Raw genomic sequence first — 11,493 nt, 5'->3', positions numbered from 1 at the left:
TTTTCTTTTCATGCTAAATTTTTATTTCAATGTTATGCAAATGCATAAGTATAAATATTTGTTCAATATACAACAATTATGACATCCATAGGGAATTTCTTAGAGAAAATAAGACTGCAAACACTTTATTGCACAGATCCTAACAAACTTTTAAGCTGGTAAATCTACAGCTGGGAGGACTACCGAGGAGCACATCTTAACAATCACAGGAGACCGACCAAGTAGAACACAGGAGAATTTCTACCAGCTGAATGGAGAGGTTTACAACAACAAACAGGTATTACATGAATGCAACCTTAGGTACTCCATAGCCATCCAAAATGCAAAAACATATTTGGCAAAAATGATAATACACTATACAAAATATACATAAAAAATATCATCTGTAAACAAGCAGCTAGTTGTGCTTTAAAGGGAACTGAACAGTTAAAAAGCAAAGGCTGTAAACCGTCAACTACTTCCCCGACAGACCTGTCTAGATGTTTGAGTGCAGAAGGATTGGGTTATGACAACCGCCAAATACAGGTATGAATTATAAATGTTGAGACCATTTTTGAAACCCATTTAAGTTCTTTCAAAATATTTGTTTCTTCTACAATTCACAACACAGTGATGGGGAATGGCTAAAACCACATGGGAGAAAAAAATTAGGGGCGAGGAGGAGACTTTTCTTTTTTGTTCCTGCTGTTGCCAGCTCATTTTATAATGAAGGACAACCGAGCAGTTGGTTAAGTTATGTCTTTGTTTTGGGAGTGGAGTTTACAGCCTTGCTAAATGATTTATAATCCACAGGGCTGTAAGGTGATGCTGTGCTTAGGTGAACGATTTTATAGCTGAAGATTCTAAGACATCCCCATGGGGAGGGGGGTTGGGTGCTGGATTAGCATGGTTTCATCGATTTTTTTTCTCTTACAAAATCAAACAAAAAATCCTCCTATCAGTCCCAAGCATCTTATAAATACTTATCTGTGTGTGTTTTCTCTTAGTGCCTTAGTACTTATGTCAGCAAGTGCTGTCTTACAATACAAAACAAGCCACCAGGAAAACTGCAACAAAAAACAAACAAAAAGACCCCCTCAGCACTAAAATGATTCGACAAGTTCTACATATTCCATGGTATACAAAATTTAAATAAGGCTTAGCAAAAGTAAAAAGGACAGTCACATTCAAGCACCAAATAGCTCCAACAAGTCTTTTTGTTACAAAAATGCTGCTCTTTATTAATACAGTATTTTTTTTTTGCATACAAATAAAGAGATCCTGTTATGAAATGTATGGAGCTACTTGATGCATCAGAAACGAATGTGAAACCCAGGAACTTGCTAAAAACAGCAAGCTTCATCTACAACATAAGGCCCCAGCTATGTATTAAAATGTATTTGATGTCCTGATTATTTCTTAATATATATGCTATGATGCCAAAATCCACCCCTCCCCCCACCTTTCCTCAAAAAAGCAAATTGAGAACCTCTTCCAATGCCTGATGCTTATTATTCAACCTAAGTACTAGCAGCTTTGTGTGCAGCCAGTAATTTTCCTTTTTGTTCAACAGCAGGGCTAGTGCAGAACTACTACAAAATGTGTGCTTCTTGGACTCGTGACTCACAGCATAAAGGCCTGAGTTTAAAAGCATGAAAAGGAGGGAAAGCAAGAGAACAGAAGTCAAGTCTATGTGAGTTTATAGCCCCGTTCTACCTACGGTGAAGAGCCGACATACACACCCACAGATAAGGATAACTGGCCTTTCAGACAGCTGGACCCAGGATCCAAACGGTCATCAGAATGACCGTGAAATGAAAACGGCTAGCTCCATCTGTTCTGGCCATTCCTGATGGAGGAGGATTCCAAAAGCAGTGAGGCGGGCAGTTCTTACTTTGGATCTGGAAATATATGCAGCCAGATACAATACTGTCAAGCTCTCCAGTTAAAAATATACATTAAAACTCACAATCTGGTGTATTTCCGGCGTTCTTTCATCATCAACTCTACTAAGAATGTTTTTAACTTAGAAAAACATAGCCTTGAAATATTCTTTTCAACCACAGACCAAAACATGTGGGTGGATGTGTATATACATGAATGTGGGTGTAGCTATAGTTCCACATACACCCAGTTTTAACCATTTTGCTTCACTACTACATTATGATCAATGGTAAAGCAAAAGTCTTAAAAAAAAAAAAAAAGCCTGTAGTAAACGACGCCATCAGCAGCAAGGTATCAACTCTACATCCCAAACCAAACACATTGCTAGATATTTACAGAGAAAAACCTTTTTCCTCAACAATCCTCAACCTCAACCGTAAAGATTTGGTTTTTGTGGGGTTCGTTTTTTTGTTTTGTGTTTGTCTTTTTATACAAACACTATCTGGCAAGAGTTTACCGGTTACAACTGGGAAGGCAACTGGAAGAAGGTCTCCCTCTCTTTCACCTCTTCTCCCTCCTGGACAAGGAGGCTCCAGGCTCTGCCTGGGGGGCGTTCCCACAGTGCTGGTTTCCAAGGGAGTCAAGACGCAGGAACAGGCGCAGGCCGGGTCTCCAGGTCCCGCCCCAGGCCTGCCCCATCACGAGGCCTTTTTGTGGGGGCTGCTGCGCAAACTCTCTTTCCCCCGCCTCTGCCGCACCCCAGAGTCCTTCTCAGAAGGAAGGGCGACGGGGCGCTCCATGCTTGGAGCTGGGGATGGCTTGGCCACCTCTCTGCCCACATTCGGTTTCCTAGTCTGAGCTGGCTGGGCGGCGAGGGCAGGCTCTTTCCCTTTGGTTTCTCCCACTGTGGCCGTTCCCGAGAGGGCCCTGTCCCAGGGGCCGGCGCCCCCCGTCCCACCTGGGCTGGGGTGATACGAATCCAGAGTGATGGCGGAGCTGCGGAAGGAGGGCAAGGAGTCACTCTTTGTCATTTGGGTTCTGCCATCGCTGCCAGGCAGGGGCTTCCGATGGTCCCTGCTGCTGGAGGCTGGGGGCTCAGCCGCGGCCCCGCTGGCCTTGGCAGAGGAGGTGTCGCTGAAGGTTGTGGAAGCCTCTGAAACTGCAGGTCTCGCCTCGGGGAAGCCTGAGGAGTAACTCAGAGACTTCTCGGGGAGGGTAGCGCAGTGGATAGAGCCCTGAACCGTGGCCGAGGGCGACCGTTTCATGCCGCTGGGCTTGCCCGCCTCGGCCAGTGGCTTCTGGGGACCCGGCCCTTTCCCCTTGGCCTCTGGCCAGCCCTTCCCCACAGCTGCTGCCAGCCTGTCCGTGCCCTTTGGCCTGGCCTCGCAGAGCACGGGGGCAAGGCTGGCCCCCGGCTTCCCGCTGTCCACCGGGGTGTAAAGTGCTTCGGTGCATTTCTTCCCTTCAGCCTTTCTGTCAGTGCTGGTGGCCAGCGGACTCGGGCTCCTGTCTGTCTGTTTGCACAGAGGGGAACAGTCTTTCACAGTGGATGGTTTGGGGGGCTTTGGAGACGGATTTTGCTTTTCCCCGACAGTGGGAAGTTTCTGGTCCACCGATTCACTGGCCCCTGCCGGTCCTTGCCGTGGCGGATGCCCCGGCTTCTCCATCGCCACCTCTGGGGGACGCCCCCCGCCGGTGGGTCTCACCTTGTTGTCTAGAGGACATCCTTCCGGGTGCAGGGGGGCTGAGGGCCCGCTTCCTCCCTGGCCAATCACGTTGTTGGCCGTGTTCTGGGGGCCTGGGAGGGCAGGGACTACCTCCGACAGGCCCTTACTGCTGCCCTTCCCCTCCACCCCCAGGGGCTGAGCACCAGGTTCTTTGCCCACTGCAGCCCCCAGGCTAGGCTTCTGGGAGGCGAGTGACCTGTCTGGATGCTTAGACTTTGGAGGGCCTGGGTCAGGGCCAGGCCTGGGCTTGTGGCTGCTGCTTTCACCATGCACTGCAGGAACTGGCTTGGGAGGGTCCTGGAGGCCGGAGCTGGGGTCTGCAGTGCAGGGCTTGCTCCCTGGCTCTCTACCCACAGGGTGGCTTGGTGGACTGCAGTGCTGCCAAGTGGCCAGGCTGGGCAGCTCTTTGGTGGTGGGTGGGGGCTGAGAGGTACTGCTGAGATGCTTCTGCAGGGACTGTTCTTTCCTTTCTGGTTCCTTGGGACCATCTTTCTGTGAAGATGAGCAACTGGAGAGCTTCTCACTCTTTCCACTCTCTGTTCCTGGTGGCTCCAGAGACCACCTGGCAGGAGCAGCTTCTGGCTTAGATTCCAGGCCACTCTTACCCCTGCCCAGCTCCTTCTCATGAGAAGCCCCTGCTGAGTGCAAAGAGGAGTCCTCTCTGGCCGGCGGCCTCACCTCATCTCGGCTGTCTTTGGGGTGTGTCTTCCCATAAGGCCCGCATGCCTTCTCCACAACCGGGGTCTGGGTGCAGACATCTGGGTGGGTCCTCCCCACAGTGGGAAGGGCTTTGGAGTTGTCGTTGGTTTTAGCAGCTTCTGGTGGGTACAGCTCCTTGGAGGGGTCTCTGCAGACGTCGGCCCTCACAGCCAACCGCTCATTTCTGGCTGTGGAAGGGCCCCTTTCGGACACCTCCCTCCCGTTGGGCTTCTCCCTGGAGGTGGCACCGTCAGATAGCAGCGGGCTGCGCGCTCTGGATGGGTTGGCGCTGTGGAGGGTCTGGCCCAGGGAGGGAAGGAGCTTAATGTCAGGGCTGAGGTCTTGGTGTTGGCTGGGGCTGCCCTCTCCCCGCTGGGAATGGCTTTCCATGATGGTGGCCGGGGGCCTGGCTGTGTGGGACACCTTCCTGTCCAGCTTCAGCTCTGGGTCAGGCAGGGGGCCTGCGGGTGAACCCTGCAGACCCCGGCTGGGGGGCGGGAACCGAGGATCGAGCAGGTAGGATTTGTTCACCTTGAAGCCGGCAGCGGAGGGTTCCCTCTGACCCATGGCTTCACCCTTCCTCATCCCACTGCTGGGAGCAATTAGTGGCACGGGGGGCCCCAGGTCACTGCCTGGGCTGGGGCTCTGCGCCAGGTCCGGGGAAGGCAGCTCCATCTTGGAGGCCTGCGGTCCAGACAGGAGGGCAATATCCAAAGTGCCCTCGATGGGCTTCAGGCACGACACAGACCTCCCTTCCAGCTTATACTCGGAGGGGCTTTTCCGGACAGGTGACTCAGGAGCGGCCAAGCCAGGCTTCTCAACTCCACCCTCCACCCGGCCAGCCAGGGCCTTGAGGGGGACAAAGGAGACGGAGCTGATCTGAGCTGCGTGGACGCTGCTGCGTGGGCGCTGCTCGGAGGCTGGTGAGGCCTCCTGCTGCCCTCCCGCAGGCCGGCCCGCATTCCCTGGCAGGCACTCGTGGGCACCCTGTGTCACCTTGGGCTTGAGCACAGGGCAGAGGCCATTATCTTTGTCTTCAAGGGACATTTTCTTTCGGAGGTAATCAATGTTGGCCAGCTTGCTGTCTAATTTCTCACACCGGAGGCCTTCCTTGGCCTGGGGGGCCTTCTCCTTGTTGTCACCCTTCCCAGAGGTGGGCCTGTGGGTGGCGTGACACACACCATCTTGGAGGCTGCTGTGAGCCGAGGCTCGTTTGAGGTCACAGGTGCCCTGGCTGTGGTCCCCTGGTGCTGCCACCCCCTCAGAGGTGACAGCCTCACTGGCCCGCACGCTGGCCTGCTTGTGGAGAGCATCTTTTAGCAGGCTGCCTGGGGCCTGGGTCTCCTGCATGGCTGCTTTGTTTTCAAAATGATTTGACCTCTCCGAGGCCTTTGGATAGATTTTCTTCTCTCGCTCTTCTAGTCTAAAAGCAGAGAGGTTTTCCAAGTCACTGCCAAGGCCGTGGGCTTTCTGGCGGGATTCCAGTTTCTCTGAGAGCCCGTCAGGTTTCTTCACCACCACCTTGGCCTTCAGCTTCTCGCGGTCCAGCTCATCCACAGACTCCTGGCGGCCCAGCTTCCGGGACACAGGGCGCTTCAGGCAGCCTTGCTCCACTGGCCTGGCCCGGCTCAGGGCTGGCGCATCACACACATTCTCCTCCAGGCTCTGCAAGGTCACCTCCCGCTGGGACTGCTCCCGCTGCACCTCCTCCTGGGTGACCTCCAGGCTGTGCTTTCGGGAGCACAGGTGCTTTTTGTCACTGCCGTAGGAGGGAGAGAGCTTCTCCTCCGACTGCACGCGCTTGAGCAGTGGGGACCGCGGGGGCTCTGCACTCTTGGGCCTCACAATGTGTCTGACGATGGTGGGAGGGGAGTGCATTTTGCTGGGAAAGGCTTGGGCGATCTTGGAATTGCCAAGGGAGTGTCCCAGCAGAGGGGACGGTGACCGCTGAGGGGAGGTGGGCTGTGGCGTTGGAGAGGGCGTCCGGGCCAACGGGGAGAGTGGGATGCTGCCTGCCGACTTCCGTCTTCCAGACCGGTATCGCTGCCCGCTGAGTTTGGGGGCCAGACCGTGGAGGGTGCTGGGCCGGATGTGTCCTGACCCCGCTGGGGAGTTGGGGGCACTAGAGCTTGGGGAGCTGCTCTGGGAGGAGTTAGTACCTGTGGGTGAAAGACAGGATGCAATCAGCAATGGCTACCTCCCCTTTTCTTTCCATGCTTCCGGACCAAGCTGTTTTAGGTGAGGTCAGGAAAAGGTCAGCAAACTGTCCCAACATCTAAGTCTCATGAATAAATGCTTTTCAGATAAACCTCCCCACACCAAGGGTTAACTCACAACTTCCTGTCTTATTTAATGGTCCAAATAGCCATATCTTCTGACCTTCCTGCAAATCCTGTTCTCTGTCAGTTCCACCCTCGACCTTCTTTCCTTAGGCTGCAGTAAGCATGTCTTTCAGGATCTCGGATGGTGACTCTCAGATCTTCCTAGGCGAGGGGACTAACTCACCAGATGGGAAGTCGGGGGTGGAGCGATAGCTGGGCGTAGGGGATCGGGGAGACAAGCTGTGTGTGGGTGACCCCGGGAGGCTCTCCCCCGATGACAGGGATCGGTTCAGGCAGGAGAAACTTCGGCTGGTGTGGAGTAAAGGAGAAGGCTGCTTGGCTAGTTTTTTGAAAAGGGATCTCCTCCTAGAGTGAAAATAGGAGAAAAGCAGTCAGATTCTACATTCAGAACCACTGCTGCCTACCCGCAATACAGTGCAGTCAGTATAAGCGTCTATGCCAGAGATGGTGACATAATGGCAGATCCTATTTAAGAGTAGGGTCCCACTGTTTTTTTCTTTTTTAGGGTCATACCCATGGCCTATGGAAGTTCAAGCTAGGGGCTGAATTAGAGTTGCAACTGCCGGCCTACACCACAGCCACAGCAGCGTGGATCCAAGCAGCATCTTCACCCTACACCACAGCTCACGGCAATGCTGGATCCTTAACCCACTGAGCAAGGCCAGGGGTCAAACCTGCATCCTCATGGATCCTTAACCTGCTAAGCCTCAACAGGAGCTCTGTGTCCCGCTTTTATATTAAAAACTTTTTATGACTTAGAAAGCAAGAGGCTTTGACAATACACAATGGGAAGTTCTCTTAAGGATCTGGTATTGTCACTGCTGTGGCTCTGGTTCCTGCTGTGGTGCAGGTTCATCTGGTATTGTCCTTGCTGTGGTTTGGTTACTGCTATGGTGTGGGCTTGATCCCTGGCCTGGGAACTTCCACATGCCGTGGGTACAGCAAAAAAAAAAAAAAAAAAAAAAAAAAAAAAAAAAAAAAAAAAAACAGCTGAGAAAATATATAACAAATATAATAAATAATAAATGTGTATTCATTTATTTATTCATCAAGTTTATGAGGAGAGTGTTCTTTGCCTGAAAGCTTCTGAGTACACACCTACAAAGATACCGACACAATTTAATTAAGAGAGAAAGCATAGTAAATCCCATAGGAAAAATCATCATCTTGGATATAGAAGTCTTTAAAGGTGGCACAAGAGGTAGACGCTTTATCTCCGAGGGGCTCTTTGCTGCGCCTACTCCATCATGAGCTCTTGACTATTCCTAATGACAGTGGAGGCTGTAGGTTTACAAAGGAAAAAACCAAGAAAGGAGAACTGAAGCTTCTCCTCTCAGAAGGGCAGCAGACACCATGCTGCAGCAGAAGCAAACGTGTACCCGGTGCCAACAAGCCCATCTTAAAGCAAACAGCACAGCTTCAGATGGCTTTAAAGTGCAGGCAGCTGCACAGAGTTCCTTGACCACCATTCAAGTCTGGGTCACACTTGGGAGCAGAGGCACACGTTTACGATCTGTAGCCTCTGAAGCAGTATATTCCACATGACCTAAAGAGGAGGCTCCATAAATGTGTGTGTGTGATTTTAAGCAAAGTAATAAATGTACTTGGTTTAAAAAGTCAAAGAGTTTTATGAACCTTAATAATACAAAATAGCAATTCCGTGCTCTGCATTTTGGCCAGTCCCCAGAGAAACTACGTTCTTTTCTTTTCTTTTTTTTTTTTTTTTTTTTTTTTTTTTTTGTCTTTCTGTATTTTTAGGGCCACACCTGTGGCATATGGAGGTTCCCAGGCCAGGGGTCTAATTGGAGCTGTAGCCTCCAGCCACAGCCACAGCCACAGCAATGACAGATCCGAGCCGTGTCTTTGACCTACACCACAGCTCACGGATCCTTAACCCACTGAGCAAAGCCAGGGATCAAACCCATGTCCCCATGGGAAAAAAATCCTCATAACTTGATCCAATATACCAAATCCAAGTGGGCAAAGTAGGAATGCTGTGCATCATGCAGGAGCACATCCAGACAGTTGCCCAGCAAGAAACATCCCCACCAGAAACACACACACATCTTGGGAGGGTCTGCACAGAGCCCTGAATGACACGGGGCCTCCGGCAATGCAAAGGTGGAATTGAGATAGACTTTTGGTCAGGAAAATAAAGACTTTTTATTTTCTAGGCTTATTTGGCTGCCTTAAAGATCTAAGTGTCTTAGACTATCTAGCATTAATAAATAGCAACTGTTTGTTTTAAGATTATATAAAGGATATTGTTGAATGGGGACTGAATGCTAAAAACTGCCTGAAGTTTCAGTGCTTCAAATACAACTCAACTGAAGTCTAGAGACTTCAGAAACAGCAAAGGGCTTTTCATGGTTCTCACACATGAGAAAAAGCAGTCTGAGTTCTTCTACAGTGTAACTACGTGAATCCTTCCACCATGACAAATAATGCTGTTATGAATGAATATAAACTCTATCGCACAATATGGGAACCACAGGGCAACATTTCTCACAGAGAAGTGGCTCTTTCTCATCAGCAGTTTTAATTTCCGTTAAGTAAGGAGTGACTTTCCTTCACTGTGAGCACAGGGCAAACCCACAAAGAGGATGGCTCCAACTCACCTTTCTAGACTTTCCTTCTTCTTAGATTTCTTGCTCCGCCTCACCATCCGGCTCTTGTAGCTGTTCCTCCTGGCTGGACCCGTTTTGATGGATGTGTTTTCAAATGGGGTGGTCGTGATTGACACCTTATTTCCACTCTATAATAAAAGGGGGGATGGTATTAAAGGAAAACGCTATGAAGAAATTATACCAGAAGAGTGATAGGAGATCTGAAGACAAAGATCCATCAGAACGGACACACAGAAGGCCTTCCCTGTGTCAATGACCCTTCAGTGAAGTCCTGACAAACTGGGGGGAAGGAAAATGTGAGGTTTCCTTAAGAGGGTGGGCTCTGGACTCCACAGAGCTGCGTGCAGATTCGAGCCTGTGACCTGAGCACTTGGCTTGTCCTCTGGGACCATTTAACAGTAGAATCACACCTGTCTCCTAGAGCTTCTCTGAAGATGGGGGGGATAGAGTCTGTAAGCCTTTAGCACCGAGGCTGACATATGGAAAGGACTCTAAATATCAGTTATCTTCATCCATATGTATTAATTATAAACCTGCCCAGGAACTATCTCCTCTTGGTTCTTTTCTTTTTCTTTCCTTTCTTTTTGGTGTTTTTCCTTTGACCGAGAAATCACTGAGCAGCAAAACTGAATGAGACTTTGATTTTTAATTATTCTAAATGTTCCTTTTCTACCATCAAAAACCCTGTCACAGCCTGTAGAGCTGGAAAGTTTATGCCAGCAGGTATGAAACAGCCTCTCTTTCGCCAGGCCAGTCATGGTGAGGTCATTCCTGGTGGGTGTCTGTGCCCTTCCACTTGGTCCTGGGACAGGGACTTACTGGATGGGTCCCGGGGATGGATTTGAGAGCAGAGTCAGAGGCCAGGCTGAGGGGTGCCCCGGGCAGGCGGGAAGGACCAATCCCCTCACCCCCATTTAATGAACTCTTCTTTAATTAAGTAATAACGAGGGGAGATTTAGGTCCTTGTCAAGTCAGAGATGGCCCTGATTACCCTGAAAAGACAAGCAGTATAAGGAGAAGGGTCTTTTAAAAAGCTTGTGCCTGGAAGATGCCCAGCAACTGAACTCTCAGTACAAAGAGATGGAGAGTTAAGTATGGGGGAGGTGGGAGAGGCAGGGGACCAGAAAAACAGAGATCATTTTACTATCCAACACTCGCCCCCTCACCCAATTTGGGAAGTCATGCATGCCATTACAAGAAGAAAATAGCGAAGTATGTAATATTTTTAAAAAATCACTGAGAAGCCTACCACCCATTTTTCAGGCATGTGTAAATTATGTCTATATACAGGCATACTTTATAAATGATTTTAAACGGAATTAAATTAATCTGATATTTAGTTTTATGGGGTTTTTTTACTTCACATTTCATAACTTTGAAAAACCTTTTCTTCATCACCGAACATTCCTTAATAATATAATTTTTACCAGCTATTTAATAATATTCTATGAGAAAGATGAATCAAAATTTAACTATTCCCCTACTGCTATTGTTTTCTATTTTTCAATTCTTTTAAGAGTTGAAATAGGAGTTCCTGTCATGGTGTAGTGGAAATGAATTTGACTAGGAACCACAAGGTTGCAGGTTTAATCCCTGGCCTTGCTCAGTGGATTAAGGATTTGGCATTGCCGTGAGCTGTGATGTAGGTCGAATATATGGCATGGATCCCACATTGCTGTGGCTGTGGCGTAGGTCTGATCTGACCCCTAGCTTGGAACCCTCCATATGCCTCAGGCGGTACCCTAAAAAGCAAAAAAAAAAAAAAAAAAAGTTGAAATAAATATTTTTATCTATAAATCACGATCCTAACATCTGACATTTTCCTTAGATTACCTAATTTTACTATATCAAAGGGTCACTGTGAATTCTTAGGCTCTTGGTACAAACCGTTATACTAATTTCCTAAAAGTTTATGTCAATTTATACCCTTGCCAGCAGCTCATGAGTACCAATCTTACCGCAGGCTGGTCAGAATTCAGTATTAACATTAAACAAATTACCGATTTTATAGGAAAAAAAACCCTTATATTAAGTTTTAATCTTTGTTCTTTGACCATTAACAAAGCTGAGTATGGTCTCAGTTATTTTTGATCATTTTTATTTCTTTAGCAAATGATTTATTCTTGTCTTACATCCAATTCAGTATCAGAAAATCTTAATATTATTGATTTTAGAGTTCTTTCTTCATTTAAGAACATATAATCTCATAATATCATAATTGTAAAAAAAAAAATT

At 48.6% G+C, this 11,493-nt stretch overlaps 1 protein-coding gene across 49 annotated transcripts in view; it reads right to left on the bottom strand.

Moving 5' to 3' along the window:
* MAST4 (microtubule associated serine/threonine kinase family member 4) overlaps nt 1-11,493 on the bottom strand; it is a 589,108-nt gene continuing 577,615 nt past the window's right edge. For all 49 annotated transcript variants that reach the window (XM_085002340.1, XM_085002344.1, XM_021076752.2 and 46 more), the window contains 3 exons: nt 9,250-9,386; nt 6,795-6,976; nt 1-6,448 (listed from right to left, as the gene is read on the bottom strand). In XM_085002340.1, coding sequence (XP_084858466.1) covers nt 2,562-6,448; nt 6,795-6,976; nt 9,250-9,386 — 4,206 coding nt within the window. In that variant the 3' untranslated portion in view covers nt 1-2,561. The remainder of the gene's footprint in view (nt 6,449-6,794; nt 6,977-9,249; nt 9,387-11,493) is intronic.

This window comes from Sus scrofa, chromosome 16 (genome assembly GCF_054392235.1).
Source record: "Sus scrofa isolate SSC_HxYL_T2T_F1_AM1 chromosome 16, Sscrofa_HxYL_maternal_Yorkshire_Landrace_v2.0, whole genome shotgun sequence".
NCBI lineage: Eukaryota > Metazoa > Chordata > Mammalia > Artiodactyla > Suidae > Sus > Sus scrofa.
The sequence above is the reverse complement of the archived record's forward strand: the minus strand, read 5'-3'. Positions and strand labels throughout refer to the sequence as shown.